We start from the raw sequence: 18,153 nt of genomic DNA on the forward strand, positions 1-18,153 counted from the left end.
GGGGGGGGGGGGGCTGTGCTGAGGGCTTGAGAGAGGATTTGACAGGGATATTATCATAACAAAACACTGTTAGAATGTAAAAGGAAGAGAGCAATTATGAATTCCAGGCTACGCTGAGCAGGTGGGGGGGGGAGCGAAAACTTTTCCCTTCAGCTGTATCCTCAGTTCCCCCCCCTTCACTGACGCTCTGCCTAGCGTAAACAAGGGGCAGAGAGGATGAAATGAGGGGGAGCGAGCAACTCACCCTTGCGGCTGTACGCATAGACATCTTTCTCTCCAGCCTGATGGGCGTTGTCGTTCTGGTCCCCGATGGTGATTGTGAGCGTGTTCGTGGCCGTCATTGGCGGATCGCCGCTGTCTATCATAATCAACGGCAGGCGGAACTCGCTCTGCCTCTCCCTGTCGAATCGCCGCAGGGCGGTGAGTGTGGCAGAGCTGTTCCCGTGATCCTGCAGGTGGAAGTCGGTGGAGAAAAGCGGGGGTATGGAGAGGGAGAATGGAGGCCCGTGCTCTGGCGAGTCCCTGTCCACAACATGGAGCAGAGTTGAGCTCTCATTGAGCCACACCACTTGAGGTGGCAGACTGTTCTCCCACAGCACTGGAGCGTACTCCGTCTCCAGCTCCGGCCCGTTGTCATTCGTGTCTAGCAGCTGCAGGTGGACCGTGACACTACCAGTCAGTGCCGGGGAACCCTGGTCCGTCGCCATGATTACAAGTTCATAACCTGCCAGCTTCTCCCTATCCAACGGGCTGGCGACTGTGACCACCCCTGCTCGACTGACGGTAAAATGTCCATATGGATCAGAGTCGGGGAGAATGCTGTACAAAATGTCCCCGTTCAGACCTGAGTCCGAGTCAGTGGCCATGACCTGGATGACACTGGTTCCTACACTGGTGTCCTCGGGCAAAGGAGCGAGAGGGTGGGAACTCGGGTCAAACAAAGGGACGTTATCATTCTCATCCTCCACTTGTACCAGACAGTGGATGAGGCTGGAGAAGTCAGAGTCCTCCACTTTAATGGTGAGGTTGAACCGCTGCTTCCCTGGCTTCTCAAAGTCCAGCTTCTGCTTCAGTCTCAGAGTCCCTGTCTTGTCCAGCCTGTGGCTGACCATGTAGAACTGCTGCTCTGGGTCTCCAGCCACCACACTGAAGGTCAGCTGTCCATACGTGCCAGCATCAGGGTCCACGGCACTCAACTCCAGAATCGGAGCGTCCTCTTTAGTGCTCTCTGGCACGCGAGCGCCGCACCAGTCCTCTTTAAACTTTGGGACGTGGTCATTGATGTCTGTTACGATGATAGTGGCAGTAGCTGTACCCGTCATGCCCCCGCCGTCCCGGGCCTCGACAACCAGTCGGTGGTTTTCAGTAATCTCCCGGTCCAGACCCTCCCCTGCGACAGATATGGTGCCGGTGCTGGAATCAATGGTGAAGAGATCGACGTTGTTCTTGTTGTGGGCGTTCTCAATAATCCTGTAGGTGAGGATTGCGTTCTGACCCACGGCCGCATCGTCACTGTCCACCGCCGTCATCTCCACGACCAGCGCCCCAGGGGGGGAGTTCTCCGCCACGCTACTGTGACAATTATCCGGAGCACAGGAGAAAGTGGGGGCATTGTCATTGATGTCCCACACGTTTATGATCACGTCCGTAAAGCCGGTAAGTCCCTCGCCCTCTTCGTCTGTTGCCATGACGACAAAGCGCCAGACGGCACGCTCTTCCCGGTCCACGGTGCGCTGGGCGTACATCTCCCCCGTGATGTCGTTGATCATGAAGTGCGACTCGGCCCCTTGGCCATGAATGGAATACCGTATGGCGCCCTGGTCGGCATCTTTGTCTGGGTCGGTGGCTGTCACCTGCAGAGACGAAGACAACTTCTTAAGAAAAATGGAGATGTGCATTCATTCAGTCAAACCTAAATTACAGTTCTCCTCCTTTCAGCTGTCACTTGGGTCTTCTTTGCTTTTGGATTTCTTTTTTCGACAGCCCGTTTAAGTGCACTTTTTTTTCCTGACCACCTTATTTAAAGCACTGAGCTCTGATCAGGGCTGTTTCTTGCATCTGGGCCGAAAGTGCATCTGACAGCCTCAAAGCTGAATTTCTTATCCACTCAAGATTCATCACGACATCTCCAGCTCACTGGTATGGTAAGAGCATTTTGCGAGGTTTGAAATACCCTGAAACTAATTCAGTGTAAATCCTGTTAGCAGTGATAATCTCAGTCTCTCACCTGTAGTACAAACACTGGTGACCCGTCGAGCTCCTCTGTGACCAATCCATAGTACTCATTCATGGAGAACACTGGTGCCTCATCATTCTTATTCACCACAGTGACTACCACGGCGGCATAGTCTTCCCACTTCCCATCAGACGCTAGGACCAGTAGCTTGTATCTCTTCTGCTGCTCATAGTCCAGTGGTTGGGCAATAAAGATCGTCCCCACCTCTGGCTCTATGTCAAAAACGCCGCCTTTGTTGCCGGACGTTATCTGGTAGCGCACCTTGGCGTTGGCCCCTGTGGTGAGAACAACAAAATGCATGACTGGGAATGTGATTTAACCCTTCTCATTCCTCAAAGAAACACTTTAAGGATATAACGAGTGAAATCTGAAGGTGAGGCCTACATACACATAGGTGGAGCAACATGCTGGATACCTCAGCATTTCTCTATTTTCTTAATTATATCGGGCATACTATATTCCTGGCAACAACAGAGGGGCATAACCACAAGGGTATTACACCTCTTTTCCTCTGAGACCTCAACATTACTAGGTTATGTATCCCTTTCTTGTTTTTGATCACTTAATTAAACAGAAACTTTGTTCCTTGTCTCTTCGGCTTTAATCAGATACTAATTAAAAAAGAAGGGAGTTAGGGAGTGAAAAGCAGCATAATGCACTCTGATAGTGGCCTCAAGGGAATGATTGGAGGACCTGAGAGAGGATGGAGCGATGTGGTCTAGTAGCGGCAAAGTTCATATCTCGACCTATCTACTGTGTCTCCATGTAGACCATCCAATCTACAAAACACTGGAACAGATAAAATAATCTCCCAGAATGAACAGTGTTTTCGCTTTCAATCATGCTGTCGGGTTAAAGTAGCTACAATCCGATGTAAATACACTAATCTGTACTATTAACACAACCCTGGCTGACAAAGTGCTCCCTGCCTCCCACCGGGATCTGCCGGGCTTACAGCAGTCAAGCCCAGGGTGGAGTTTTTAAACAAGACAGATTGAGGGTAGCCTCTCACACGCAAGTGCAACAGTATTGTAACTATAACGTTGGGGGTTGGAGTTATTCCACAGCAATTCATCATTAGTGCCGCAGCTCGGCCTAAGCTGCACCCCCGCTCGCCATAAATACTTGATTAACGGACCTAAACATGCCTGATAAAGGGATCTTAGGCTGCCGCTGTACGGAGGATGAGCAATTGCTTTATTGCCTAAATCCCGCCCACCTACTGTGTGGGAGCGTGTCACTCTTTTTGGAACATATGTGCCGCAGTGGATTGCCGAGCACTTAAATGACTGCTGCTAAATCTGGCACACGGCGAGATTTCAGCAGCAGGATTTCAGCACAGCGTAGGACAAATTGAGAAAGACTGCTCACAGGGTCACTTTATGCATACTGCTACAGACCCAGGCAATCTTGCAACAACAAAAAAGAAAGTGCCTACTTGGCACACAAGTCAGTGCTGGAAAAATGGCCGAAATAATTCTGAGAGAGAGAGAGAGAGAGAGAGAGAGAGAGAGAGAGTGTCTCACGAAAAACTTTAATATTGGTTCTGGTTGGCTAGATTCTTTAACCTTTATTTCTGAGAGGCGGCATCAGTAAAATCTTGGTGGGGACCTCCTCAGTCTGCTGCCTCATCATGCGTACCTTCATCTTCGTCATTAGCGCTAACGGCGACAACAGTCAGGCCCACATCTGCATTCTCGTCGACGCCGACTTCATACAGCCGCTGAGCAAAGAGCGGCTTGTTGTCGTTGACGTCGCTGATGAAAACCCTCACATATGCTGTGTCTGCAAGAATAACAGAACGGCAGAAGATTAGATGACACAGTGTACAAGCAAACACACACGCAAGCCAGACAGAGAGAGGCACACACAAACACACACACAGAGTCACAGAGAGTTTGGCGAACACACTGCATTGCATGTGTGTTCTCTCCTTCCATCTGCGTATTGATTTTACAATTCGTTGTCACTGTTTAGTGCAGAAGAGGCACTTAACCTGACGGAATGTGGCTCATTGACATGGAAATCAGACAAAACGTTGCTCACAAAGATGTGCTGTAAATTACATAAATTATTCATTTTGTCAAGAGTTTATTGTTTTAACGGGCCTGACTGTTTTCCTGCAGGAAGAATAACAGCAATAGAGCTAGAACTCTTCAACAAGCTGCTGTTTTTGCAGAGTAGATAAAGAACCACTCTACTGGGAAGGTTAAATATTTATACGATGACAAGTGTTTGTGTCTTATCGGTGCACTCCTCATTACGCTGTTTATTTCTTTAGTTAAAAAGACTAAATTATCCGCTGGCTGAAAACAGGGGTGACATGTTAATTTGGAGCTGCTGCAGTAAGAGATGATGGTGGTGGTGGAAGGTGGCCTTATTTCCTCAGCTTGTGTTTTTTTACATTTACCTCCTCTCGGTGTATCCCTGGGGTAACGCAAAGAGACAGGTAGTGTTTGCAGTGGAAATGAGACCTACTGCATGTGGGAGATATGCAGCACAAGACATAGCTAAGACTCATTGCAAATGCTAAGCAGCCCTGGCAACCCTGCTCCGAAACATCACCCTTTAGCCCTAATACCGCCTTCACAAGCACTGGCAAAACTCACTTCTGAATACAAACGTCACATTGCATCACTCTAGATACCGACTGTGGTGTTATGATGAAAATAAAAGAGGTGGAGACAAAATAGACTCGAGAAATCTCCGGGCTGTTTTCACATGGAGGAGAGTGAGGCCGTCTGGTTGTGGAATAATTAGAAATCAAGATTCACAGAGTTAATTCTACGAACTTATCCAGTTTCGAACAATGAAAACATCTATTTGTATAACTACTTAGGACATGGGTTCTCTTACAAACTGTTTTATGCATGAAGGAAGATTATAGAGAATTGTCTTAGTAGTTCAACGTTTTGGTAAACAGATTATAATAAATCACAGAAGACTGTTACTTTACAGGGCAGCTGTAGCTCAGGAGATAGAGCCAGACCAGTAAGTCGGTGGTTGACGTTGACTTATAGTCTAAAGATAATTAAAGCTCTCAACTCTTCAAAAATTACAGGGATAGTTGGATCCGGACATTTTGCGGAGTTTGCCTTTAACGCATGTAGACCACAGCAGGAGATTGTCCAGGTCAGACACAGTCACAACAACAGGAAAATGATGATTTTGCTGCCCACATATGTTTTTGTTCACATCGACCACTGTCTGCCCTTATCGTCAAAATCTCTATAATGTTGTTGACATCTTCTTCAGCATCTTATGAGTACGGCACCTCATTTTCATCCTGAGATGAGATTTGTAATCTTTTTGTTTTTACAGAAAACTTCGTCTTGTTTCATAGTTGAAGAGATTTATTTAAAGGGCTCCCCAAACTCCTAGAATCTTAGAAAACTTGAAAAAAGGACAAATTAAAATCTAACTATACGATTTAACTAAAATGCATGGGGTGTTCAATTCACACCTTCAGCCTGAACCATCAGGAGCAGGTAACTATACACTGTCTCTACAACCTTATTCACATGGCTAAACTGCTCTTTAAAAGGAAGTAAACTGAGACAGAGCTAATTATGCTTTAAAATCATGAAACACAGAAAATAAACACCCCTTCCATTGGTTTGTCCCGATGATGGATATTCAAAGACCAGGAAATGCCGGGAGGCGCCTTCTGAGAAACTATCCCACATGCTGAGTCAGAACAAAGGAGCAATTAAGCAATGTTTGTAGCCCTAACCTAATAAAAGGAAACTCAACTAACTCAGGCTTGTGTGTTTTATTTAATATTCTTTAACGTACTTTGATGTGAACTGTAGTAATTTGCCAACACAAACAAACCTGGCATAGTGATGGATGCCAATGTTATAAAATATCTGTAGATTATAGTAAAATCAACTTGTGTAGAAACTAATGAGTTCAATGTGTAATGTGGTCGAAGGATGCCAGGGACAAATGGTGAGTAAGGCCCAGTCCTCACCCACTCTGTCACAGGTTGACACCGACGTCGATGTGCTCCAAACAAAAACATGTGATTTCCACAGCGACATTTACCATCAGTCATGTCCGGCCTCCTGCTTGCTCTGCCCAGGAGCTGCACCTCACACACTCACCTCAATTCTCCTGTTGTTGTGAACACGTCTGACTTAAACAATCTCCGGCTGCGTTCTTTATATGTGAAAAGCCTGGAAAAATGTCCCGACGTGGTTTTTCTGCACGGCCCAAATTTGATTTGTTTTGTTTTATTTAGACCACGTTCACCATTTACCACATAGGCCCCTTTCGGTTCACAATGAGATTACACCTAAAGAACACATGTTTACTAAAAAAGGCCCACATTTTTGGGGGATGTTTGCTGTTTTACAAGTGGGCCACTTTAGGCTCACATCCATTTTGCCTGAAGTGGCCCCACATCCATATGCTATCTGTGTATTAAGTGTATAGACGTCAAAGAGGTGTTACTCTTCTCATTAAACTGTAACAAGCAAAGCAATTATCTTATAACCATTATGTTGAATTTATGATTTAACAAAATTAAGAAATATATAAATTCACAAGGAGCTTTCTGCTGAATAAGAAAGTATTGATGTCATTTAAATTCTCCTCATTTCTAACCTGAGTTTGCCTGTTTGTTTTTGCCAGGTCGCGCTGACTCCTGTCCGTCTTCCGACTGAACCTCCAACAAATACGAGCTGCGAGCCTCGCGATCAAACACGGCTTCTGTGTAGATGACCCCGAGTGTCGGGTCAATGCGGAACAGATGGTGGTCTCCACTGCTGTCACTCAGGAGAGAGTAAGTGATCTGCGAAGCACAGGGAATTCGAAAATGAACCTGCCACAGTCTTTTCAAACAGCAACCTGCAGAGGTGACATGAAAATGTAAGAGTTTGTGGCTGAAAATGTTAAGTGGTCGCTCTTATATTCCCAGACAGAGTGCGTCTTCTCATTAAAGGCAAACACCAGATCGATACACTGATATTGTCACAGTCAGTCACACAGCTGCGATTGCACACTTCACAGAGTTCCACCTCCGCAACACTTTGACGACTCTGCAGCGAAAAGCCTCCACACTTAAGGGATCGTGGCGCCCTGCCACCGTGCGCTCCTTCAAGCATAACAAGAATGGTTTAGTAAAGGTGGAGAAAAAAACAGTTCTCAGATGCGGTTGAATAGATCTCTGTTAAATCACTTTGAATTTCTGAAGCTGGACTTGACGGACAAGAGCAAAACACCACAAACCTCTCCATTAAGACCCAGGTCTTTGTCGTGTGCAGACACTTGGAGAACTGAAGTCCCAACCTGGGCTCCTTCAGTCACCGACGCCTCGTAGATGGAGGAGGTGAAGAATGGCACGTTGTCATTAACATCTTTGGAGAGAAGAGAGATAAAGATGTGTTAACTTCCTGATTTCATTTAAATAATAAAATCTCAACCATCTAAAGCTGAGGAAATTAAAAGTTTAGGAGCTCATGAATTCATCATTATACTAAACTGTGTATCTCTGAGGCATATTATAAAAGTATTGGTATATTTTATTTTCTTTTTGTAGGCATATTTTGTAATTTATCATATCCTTGAGTACCCGTGCACTGAAACTGACATTTCATCAATACATTATCTCTCTTTTCACTAATATGCTATTTTAAATAAAGTAAAATCCAAATTACAAATTAATGTGCACATAACTTTAAAGGATATTAATACAACCTGCTAATGGGCTGATAAAATCTGCCAATTAAATGTGCTACCACAGAAAATCAATTGAGATGAATAAAAGCTCATGCCTGTAATGTTGATGTAAACGGTGGTGAAAGCAGCCAGAGGCACCGCGGCCACGTTCTGCGCTCGGACCCGCAGAGAGAAGAAGGCCGTGGTCTCGTAATCCAGCGGCTCAGACACCAGAATTGACGCGGAGCCATCTTCGCGGTTGGGGGAGAGGTAGAATCGCACGGGCATGTTGGTCTCCGGGACCATCCCGTCCTCCAGGTTGTAGGTCACCCTCGGGTCGCCCAGCTGAGAGGTCGCCTTGACAGTCTGCACAGGATGAGAAGCGCTGTTTCTCAGGTTATGTTAAAATGAGGAGTTGGGGGGGCGATGTGAGAAAAAGGAGTAAAAGCTCTGAGCATCGTTCATTTCCCTTCTTTCCTCGAGTGAGATGAGAACAATACCACTCTTCTTGTCGTGTCTGTCCCCAGAGTACAGAGCCAGGAGATAATTGGCCCTGTCCAAATGTAACAAAAAAAATGTGTTTACCAGCAATGGAGACTCTCCCGTTAATTATGACACAAGGTCGGTGCACCCAGTTAGGAAGTTACAGCAAAGAACTGAGCGGAGAACTGAGCAAATAAACAAAATATGTTAATTTGTGAACTTTAGACTTGCTAGCAGGCAAATACAATGACCAGACATCTTGGTTTGTAGAGGGCTGTCTAGGTTTTCTATGTGGGTGTCCTGATGTCCGGACAGCTATTACCACCCTATGAGTCATATGCTATGATGCTGGCAGCTTCCTTTTTTTTTTTTTTATTTATAGAACATGTGAGTGTGTCTGTGAAAATGCTTTTCTTAAAAGCATCGGGAGACTTAGTCTTTGCACCGTGAGCCACATGGCAACGGAAATGGCGAAACGTGGATGAAAAAGCGCCCAGGAACCCACGGTACAGTTTACCGTTCCAGTTCAGGGGGTTTAGAAAGCGGTAGCCAAGGCTCAGAAAGTGGAAGAGGGTGTCCATCAACATCGATTATAGAGTATCCCTGGGCGAGATAGCGAAGCCTAAATTGCCCCTGATGGCTGCACCGACATGGTGGGTGATGGAAAAAGAGCTGTGTATAGCATTGCTGTATAAGTAGGTGAATGTAACTTGAACTATTAAATGCTCAAAGTGTTTGATAAGACTGGAAAAGAGCTTTATAAAAACAGTCCATCTCCCTTATATCTGTTATTTCTCACCTGGTAGCTATGATAACGGACTTCTCCCTCCACCTTCTTGGTTAAGACTCAGCTTTGTGAAGCTAAGCCACCAAAAAATACGATTTTATTATTTTCGGGAAAATGTGCTCTTTCGTTTTTTTTTTTGTTAGATTATGAGCCGGAACTGGGGGGCAATGAGCTTAGTTCAACATGAAGTCTAGAAACGGGGGGAAATGGTTAATTTGGCTGATACAACATGTTAATTAGCGAGCTGCAGAGCTGCTGGCAGGCATCTTTTTAAAATGCAGACAGGAGCCAGGCTAGCTGTTTCTCCCAGCTTCTGGTCTTTATGCTGAGCTAAGCTAACCATCTTCAGGCTAAAGCTCCACACTGAGCGTCCAAACATCAGAGTGATGTCAATACTCTCCTCCGAATCGTGACAAGTGAGCAAATGAGCTTATTTCCATAAAGCTTGTACAAGTCCTTTAAACAAGGATTATCTTCGAGGTCAGTCGGTAAAAACTTGTTTACATGTTTACGGCTGCGTTATCAAGTTTTTCTCCATTAGTCGTTCGCCGTCTAAAGGTGTAAAGGTTACGTGATTATTGTGATGATTGATTATCTGAGTAAACACCTGTTGTCTGAGCTCTGCAATAAACTCTTATCTCAGAGCGAATCCCCTTGTGAAGACCTTGGGAGAGAAAAGGGGATATTTGTGCGCTCGGGATTGACAGCTTTGTATTTTCACATCAAAGGAGACATTCTGAATTGATTTAATTAGCCCGCAGTCATGACACTTGCTCCCAACCAAAGTCAGCTTTCTCCTTCAAGACACATTCGCCGATTGTTCAGTGCGCTGACAATCTTTTGTGCGGTGCGGTCGGAGCACAAAGAGAACATGGTGTCTGTGCGGTAATCCATGTGCGAAAGCAGACAAACATTCTGCTCATTCAATTATTTTATCTCAAAGTGGCAAGATGGAGAAACCAGCATAACAACGGTATGTTCTGAAACACAAGCGGAGTAACATGCACACGTACCACTATGGGCGTGTCCCTGGCGGTGTTCTCGGGTATGACGACGCTGTAGCTCTCCTCCTCCCACTGCGGAGGCTGGTTCTTGACGTTGGTGATGGTGACCGCCAGCTCCACAGAAGTGTTTCGGTCTCCGCCGTCGGTCGCCACGATGTCCCGGGTGATGTAAGGCCTCTAAGGGCGGAAGCAAGACATTCAGATTATCACCGTCGTGGTATTTTAGAGCTGAAAACGATCAATTGATTAGTCAATTCATTAGTGGTGTGTGGTGGTGCAGAGGCCGGGGTCTGTCTATGTGGGGTTTATACATTCTCCCAGTGTTTGCATGGGTTTACTATGGTTTACTCCCACAGTTCAAAGATGGGGATTGTGTTTGGTTAATTGGAGACTTTAAATTGAATGTGAGTGTTAATGGTTCTTTGTCCCGACTCTGTGATATTCAGTTCCAGCTCCAGCGCTCTACGATGGATGCATGGGTAGAAGAAACGGTTTTTCTTTCAAAGAGCATAGAAAACAAGATGATTATCTGTTATCCCTTATCTTGAATTAAAACACTCTAAAACTAGACAACGATTGGACAAAATGTTTCGTCCAGGAATTTGTAAAACCAGAGAAGAAGCCTCCCTGCCTTGCCTTCATCCAGTGACACAACCTGCTACTGTAACACTATTATTTTTAGATTCATAATTTATCACAGCACTAGAAATGAAATCAATGAATAGTCCTTGAATCCTCTTTGAGGAGCATGTGCCTGTAGCTTGTGCCACAGCAGTGGGCTGGTGGAAACTGGCCAGCAACAGCAATGAGCAATAATAATGATTAAATGTGTGGAGCTGGGTTTTTAAATAAACCTCAGTTATGTGAATAGGTTTGTACTTGACGCTCTGAGCATTAGCTCATGATCAGATGATTGGCGGTAATGACTTCACATTCCCTCCTGACCCTGGACTTGCTCGATGAACTCCTCTGTGGAAATCATTTAATTAGGCCAAGAACAACAGAGGCGGCTGTGTGAGTATTACAAAAAAATGATTAACATATAATTCATGTTGCACAAAAGCTCCTCTATACTTCTGTTCCTGTGCCAAAATTGAACCGCTAGGTAATAAAGGGGTGAATTGGACTAAGAAGCTGTTTTTCATCAAAATGGACACTGCAGGGAAAGCTGTAAATTTCCTTAAGAGGTCGTTAGAGTGTTTGATTTGGTTTATCTTAATTAGACGATGTGTAAAATCAACATTAAACTCACATCGGAAAGAAGAAACCCCTCTATAACCTCCCTGAAGGGCCTCTTCTTGCCAACATGTGCTAATTTTTACTTCTTTCTAACCACTAACAATAAAAGATAATGCAAGTTATAGTCCTACCACTTTGTTAATAAAAATTGCTCAAATAAGGATTCCATTGTTAAGCAGGAACATTTCACCCATAAGCTGCATTATTCTATCAATGCAAATCATGGCCTAGCAGCTCTATTATAATGCCGCAGTCGCCAGATAAAAGGAAATCTCACTTAACTCAGAAATTACATTTTCTATTCCTGGTACAATCCAATTAGTATTTGTGAACAAGTGCAATTCTTTCCCAGAGCTTGAAACCCGGAGAACAAAGATCACAATCTGTGATGTCCAGCGTGGACCGAGCGGCTGCTGCTTCTGCAATAAGTGAATGTCTGGCCGACTTTCTGGTAACAATCCAACCATGTTTTTTTTTAAATGAAATTCTGCAGTAATGTTATCAGATCTGACCAAGAAAATACCCATAAAATATTCTGGATGTGGACGTCTCCTCCTCCTCATCCTCATGTGGTGACATCTGACTCTAGCTCTTTGGTCTCAGGGCATAATGATAGAGGCTGTTGTTCAATGGCCTACCTCCTCCATGTTCCACTGACATGCTGTGAGCTAATTGGGAACTGTGGTGCACACTTAGTTATGTGCGATGAATACAAACTTTGCCTTAATACTTGGTCACTGTGATCAGGCAGCGTGATGAGGAAAATCAAAGCAGAACAGTGTCTCCGACCGGGCCCGCGACGTTTAACATTTAATGAAGTGCTTTTATAATCTTGGTTACAGCATATAGTTACTGTGGGGATGATTCGGAGGGGGGGGGGAAACACTCTCAAATATGCAACAGCTTTGTTCAAGCAAGGTTTTGGGCTTAACACTTCAATGTTGCATGAAGTCAGTGGCAAAACCACAACAGGCTTCTGACACCGGCGTGCTAAAAAGTGTGCTGAATAATACACGGCTCTGTAGAGCTGTAGCCAAAGAACAACACTAAGATGTGAATAAGTGAAAGAGGGAAAATGGGAGGACCAGTGTTGATAGGCTGCACAAAACATGAAAAGAAAAAATCAACAACACGCCAAGTGAAGAATGTGATAAGAGGTGTTGCGTCACTGAGACTCTGACATGGTAAATCAATTAGTTGACAAACATCAACTGAGGAAGTCGACTCGCTCGTCTTTCACTTTGAATACCAACAGTACAAGAATTCAGCTTTTTGAAAAGTCTTCTTTTATTTTCTTCTTGATGGATATTATCTTTGGAGCTCAGTGCTTTGGTTGTAATGGCTCTGAGGTAAGTGTGGATGCTCTGTAAGCGCAATCACGGGCCTCATTTCCCAGCCTTCAAAATGTTTCACTTATGCCTTTAAAATGTCAGTCTCCTTATCACAGTGTGAGATGATAAAATTAAAATGATGAAAGTCTTAAATTCAGTATATCAAAGCCTGTTTTTTTTAAAGTTGGACAGAGTCTTGGTTTGTGATAATTAGCTTAAAAACCTGCTTTGTCCATTTCAATAATTTTTTTTAAAGCTTCTTCTTTTTTTTTTTTAATAGTTTTTAGTGACAAGCCAATAAACAGAACCGCAGTCATCAACTAGGAATTCCGAGCTGTTAACATCTATTTTTTATTAGTAGTTTAACCTGAATTAGTCTCCCTCCATCTTCTTCCTCTGTGGTCCTTCTGTGTGCAGCACCTCTGGGAGAACACACATCACACACCTCTGATTGGAGGTCGCAGGCAGAGGCACTTTGAGGTGGCTCACTCATTAGCTCTGTTGACTCAGACCCACAGGCTGTCATGTGTGGTTCAGACAGTGTGTGTCTGTGTCTGTGTGTGTTTGGTGGCTGATGGAGAGCCGGCTAATAGCTGCTGACTGACCTGTGATATGGGCTGGTTAACGTAGACCCATCCGGTGACGGGGTTGACCTGCAGGTACTCCGGCTGCTCCGGGGACATGGAGTAAGTGATGGCTGCGTTCGTGCCAAAGTCGTCATCGTGAGCGGCCACTCGAAGGAAACTGGTGCCGACCAGAGTGTCCTCTCTCAGAAAGTCTGCAGGGGATGGAGATATTGTTATGCCGGTCAGAGCTAAGGGCAAAAGACAGGAATGGGTGAAGCATGAGGGATGTTACGGACATTTGTTACAATGCATAAAGTAATTTTGGTTCCCACCACCAGGGACACTGGGGTGGTTCTAATGCTCATTTCACACAGACATGAAATTCATTAGACAGGGCAAAGAATGTTTATTTTCCAGCATATAGCCACCCACATCCCCCTCTCACCCTGTTTACCTTCAGCATTTTTAAAGGTATGGGCTATGGGCTGCTTCAGTGATGCAGAGATATTTATATTTCATTTCACACCGGCAACACTTACACTCGTAGCGCAAGTTCTCAAACTTGGGGTTATTATCATTCTGGTCCAGTATCTGGACGGTGAGCTGACAGATGCCGATGAGCGGCTCCTCCGCCCAATCAGTGGCCGTTACTGTAATGGAATACTCTCGCTGCCGCTCCCTGTCAAAGCGTCTGGCCGTCGTGATCGCTCCTGTAAATACAGAGCAGCAATCAGCCCGGCACAACATTTAATCACATGATTTCATATATACTCATTCTTCCATTCGGCAATTCAACCATCCATGTGTACACGCATCCCTCCATCCATACATCCATCAATCCGCATAACCATTCATCCGTCTATCCCATCATCCGACCATCCACTCACAGACTGAGAAAAACAAATAAAGACTTTTGTATTTATTCTGAGTAAATTGAACCACATGCTGACTCCACGTGTTACGTTATGGGAGGGCTCATTCTCTCTTTCAGTCATTTTATAAACCAAAGAGTCAGAAAACAGCTTCACCAGATTAAGAGAAACAGTGATCGATAGACTGCTGTTGGCTTTTGACTCATCTATCTACTAATTCCATGAATGTCTGTATGTCTCTATGTGAAACGCATATCATCCAAGCGTTCAGCATATTGACTTCACCCTTTGCATGTGTATTGTAAATTGGCCGAATCAAGAACTCAATATTAATAAAGATGTATTAAACAAGGCACCAGTTGTGCTACTGTCAAAATCACATCAAGATCATTTTGATAATTTGATGGTTTTTTACTTCACCACAACAGACTGACACAGATATTCAGGGATGTGGCAGCTCCTTCAAAGTAAAAGCACGATGCCCGTTTTGTTGCTGTAATGCTTTAAAACAAGCTGATGCCGTAGCATTACCACAGGCTAAGCTAACAGTAGAGACCAGTTTAAAATGGGCAGGCAAATTATGCTTAGATAAACATTTGACTGTGAATTTCTTCTCCTGTCAAATCACAGCTCAAGTGCAATTAACAATAGAGACACACATTTGCGTAGAACAGCAGAATTGTCTCTCTGCACTAGACTCCGCTCTCCATGATCTAATTGAGACCCATTTCATCCCAGACAATCCGTGACCACGCTACCTGAGTCCGGATGAATTCTGAAGGCAGGCATGGTGCTGTCTCTGTGCATTAAGCCATATTTGACTTTTCCATTTGCTCCCTCATCTGCATCCACGGCATGCACTTGCAACACAACAGTCCCCGTTGGCTGGTTCTCCAGCACTGAAGCCTGCTCACGATATTGCTGGCACTGAGATAGAAGGAAAGAGGGAGGGAGAGACAGAAAGAAAGAAAGAATGAAAGGAGACAAACAAATACAAGAGACAATCCTCATATATGAGAATCTATTGTCAGTGTATGTTATGGGTAAACAAGGATCAAAGAAAATCAAGCACTTAAGTAGAAGGTCAGTGAGATAATGTGTATTAAACACAATATGGAAGTTATTGATACAGTAAGTAAAATCAACGATTTCTCCTTAGAGCCGGCAATGAAGAGCTCAGCCAAGAATTCATTCCAGTCCCCTGAATGAAACTATGCCCCAGATAAAGAGCTGCTCTCTGGAGTCTTTTTCCAAAATCAGATACGAATGCTCGCTACTCTTTCAATAGAATGCCCATGAAAAAATAAAAAAGGAAAAACAATAGGCGAGGAGGAGTGAGAGCGGAAGAGAGGGAGCGAGATGGATCAAAGCGTGTGAGCGGGCGACAGACAGACGAACAATGTGAGACGGCGGGATGGCACACGGTGCATGGCCCGTAGGTGGCTCTTCATAAAAATATCACGCCAGCCCAGATGGTTTCTTCCGAGGTGCAATTTGATATTTAAACACGTCAAGCTGCCAAAACTCGCAGCCCACCCGAAAGACCTCGGGAGCTTGCACTCAGCACAGGCACGTCTGCGCTGAAGTTCAAGTCATTCCCTAATTAAGGAGGAAGTTAATTAAACAGGTAAAGTGTATTGTGATGATATTGCACTTTTTTTTTATTTTTCTTTATTCATAGATTAATTGAAATCCCGACGGAGTGCCTAAAGATAGAGTGGGTGTGCAGGCTAATCAGAACTCGTGGGAAAATAGAGCGGAGAGAGACGGAGGCCGGGGAAATGAGAACGCCAGGGCGAGGAAAAAAAAAAACACATACGAGCGCTGGATGAGGAGAGGGATGGAGAGGAGTGGGTAGTTGAAGTGCACTGAGAGGATGAGGCAGGCAGATGGGAGCACATTCTTTGATTTAAAAACAGGGGGAAGCAGCGATCCTGGCTCAGAACAAAGGTAACAAATCGGGACCAGTTGCTCTGCCAGGAGCCCAGTGTCTGGCAACTGGTTTTTGCAAAAACAAAACAGAACGGATTTTGTCACCAATGGAGAGAGCCAGGATCACTGAGCCAAGTTAGCTGACACGACAGCTGGTATCACTCTCCTCACCGAACTCAGAGCAAATGAGTGTTTTACCAAAACAGTTTTCTTTAAAGCTTTATTTTTCTAACCGGTTTCTCATTCACAAGATTTCCTCCCCTTGCTATGAAGAGAGAACAACACGTAGGCTGTCAGATTAAGAAGCTTCCTAAAGAAACTGGACTTAACATCAGTGATTTCAAATGATTGTGTTTGAGTCAAAATAAAGAAGTAAAAATGGAAAGAAGTCCATAGGATGAGCTGTAAAAGAACTGGAGCCTGAACTATTTATCTGTTGAACGATATGAGACTTTTCCCAGATTATACTGGGATCAGTTTGCCTATATCTAAAAGGATTCCTGAAATCTCTCTGTATGTGGATCACAACCCTTGAGAACCGTTCATCATATTGACTTCACTCTTTGACTTTCTAATGTTAATTGCCCAAGAAGTGCTCAAGTGTCAAATTTAGTGCGATTTAGTCGTGTGGTTCACTCCATATTAATACAAATTTAACAAACAAGTGACCGGTGCTCTGTAGCAGTCAGTGGGGATGGGGCAGTGTCCCTTCAGTCTATGGACCGAGTTGAACGTATCTTCTTCTTTGTCATCAGATAAACCTACAGCGGCGCTCGGCAGCTGGGTCAGACTGCGAAGTCAAAATCAGCGCAAGATCATTTAAAAAATGTGATTACATTTATTCCACACTCCCTCTGTACGTGGGATGCATATCTTAGGAGGCGCTCATAAATGGAGACACGTTTCCTTCGATATCCTCACCTCCTCAAACACAGGTTTATTGTTGTTGACATCATCGACCCCGACGATGACCCGAGCCGTGGACGAGAGGGAGTGCGGGCCGCCCGATGCGTTGTCGTCCGTGGCCGTGGCGTTCAGGACATACTCCAGCCCCTGAAGCTTAGGAAGTGGAGTGGAGCGCAGTCGAATCAGCCCTACAAAGACCACAGGCTCATTAAATTACACTGTATAAAACATGCCCCCCCCACCACCCACACACCCACCATCCCCAACAGAATAAGTACAACTGTTCCATTAGTCATTAAGCAGGATGTTATTGCCGCCGTGGCCTTGCGTCGGTGAAGGATGTGCTATCAATAAAAAACACAGCAGAAAAAAACACATGCTCCTTGTTGTTGTTGTTTGAAATGGGGGGGGGGGTGTGAGATAACAAGTGTTGGAAGTCCACAGAAAGGTAAGAATCTGACATGCAGACAAAATCCAAAAACCAATTTCACAGTGGTGATCTCGTCACATTTCTAATCTAATAACTGCACGCTCTCCTCGAAAGACGCCCGTCCGACTCGAGCACGTCGGGAGAGAGCGAAACAAAGTAGTAAGTGAGTCGGGTTAGAAGTTAAACGGGCTCGGCAGCTGCCTATTAGCTGTTCCTCTCTCGCCCCCTTTGTCTGCTTTTATGTAACAGTCAAGATAAAAGGTGGGATAAAAGGATGAGGCGTCTGAGTCAACATCTTTCTCGTCAACAGCAGTACAGAAAAACATCTGAGGTTGCAGGACGAGCAGGAAGCCTGTGAAGTGGGGGGAACTCATTGAAGTGGGGGGGGGGGGGGTTATTCTCTCGTTGTGTTTCTATTCATCTCCTTCACCGCTCTTGATTAAAGACAGTGCAGCATGCTGATACACACACAGAGATGTGAGTGCCTGACCCTCCTCTCTCCGCCAATTTACTTGCCAGCCCGGCTGCCCACAGAGAAGGGTCCCGGCTGCTAATGACGACGCGTGACACCGACGGCACTGCACCACTACCGTGAAATAAGTGAGCTGTGGGATGTGCATGGTAATTCTCCCGGCTTAAATGTCAACCTTGTTTACAAATGCGACGTGAGCCCCAGCAGCTATTCAATGAGCCAGCACTCTTCGTA

At 44.9% G+C, this 18,153-nt stretch overlaps 1 protein-coding gene across 1 annotated transcript in view; it reads right to left on the reverse strand.

The window, feature by feature from the left end:
- The window catches only part of LOC133954774 (neural-cadherin-like), an 88,842-nt gene that overhangs the window by 28,754 nt on the left and 41,935 nt on the right, over positions 1–18,153 (reverse strand). Inside the window, exons 8-18 of the mRNA XM_062389258.1 lie at positions 17,033–17,205; positions 14,938–15,106; positions 13,847–14,017; positions 13,347–13,519; positions 10,181–10,348; positions 8,014–8,263; positions 7,469–7,596; positions 6,845–7,031; positions 3,878–4,021; positions 2,228–2,511; positions 245–1,853 (exon numbers count right to left, since the gene is read on the reverse strand). Coding sequence (XP_062245242.1) covers positions 245–1,853; positions 2,228–2,511; positions 3,878–4,021; positions 6,845–7,031; positions 7,469–7,596; positions 8,014–8,263; positions 10,181–10,348; positions 13,347–13,519; positions 13,847–14,017; positions 14,938–15,106; positions 17,033–17,205 — 3,456 coding nt within the window. The remainder of the gene's footprint in view (positions 1–244; positions 1,854–2,227; positions 2,512–3,877; positions 4,022–6,844; positions 7,032–7,468; positions 7,597–8,013; positions 8,264–10,180; positions 10,349–13,346; positions 13,520–13,846; positions 14,018–14,937; positions 15,107–17,032; positions 17,206–18,153) is intronic.

The sequence above is a fragment of the Platichthys flesus genome, chromosome 6 (genome assembly GCF_949316205.1).
Source record: "Platichthys flesus chromosome 6, fPlaFle2.1, whole genome shotgun sequence".
NCBI lineage: Eukaryota > Metazoa > Chordata > Actinopteri > Pleuronectiformes > Pleuronectidae > Platichthys > Platichthys flesus.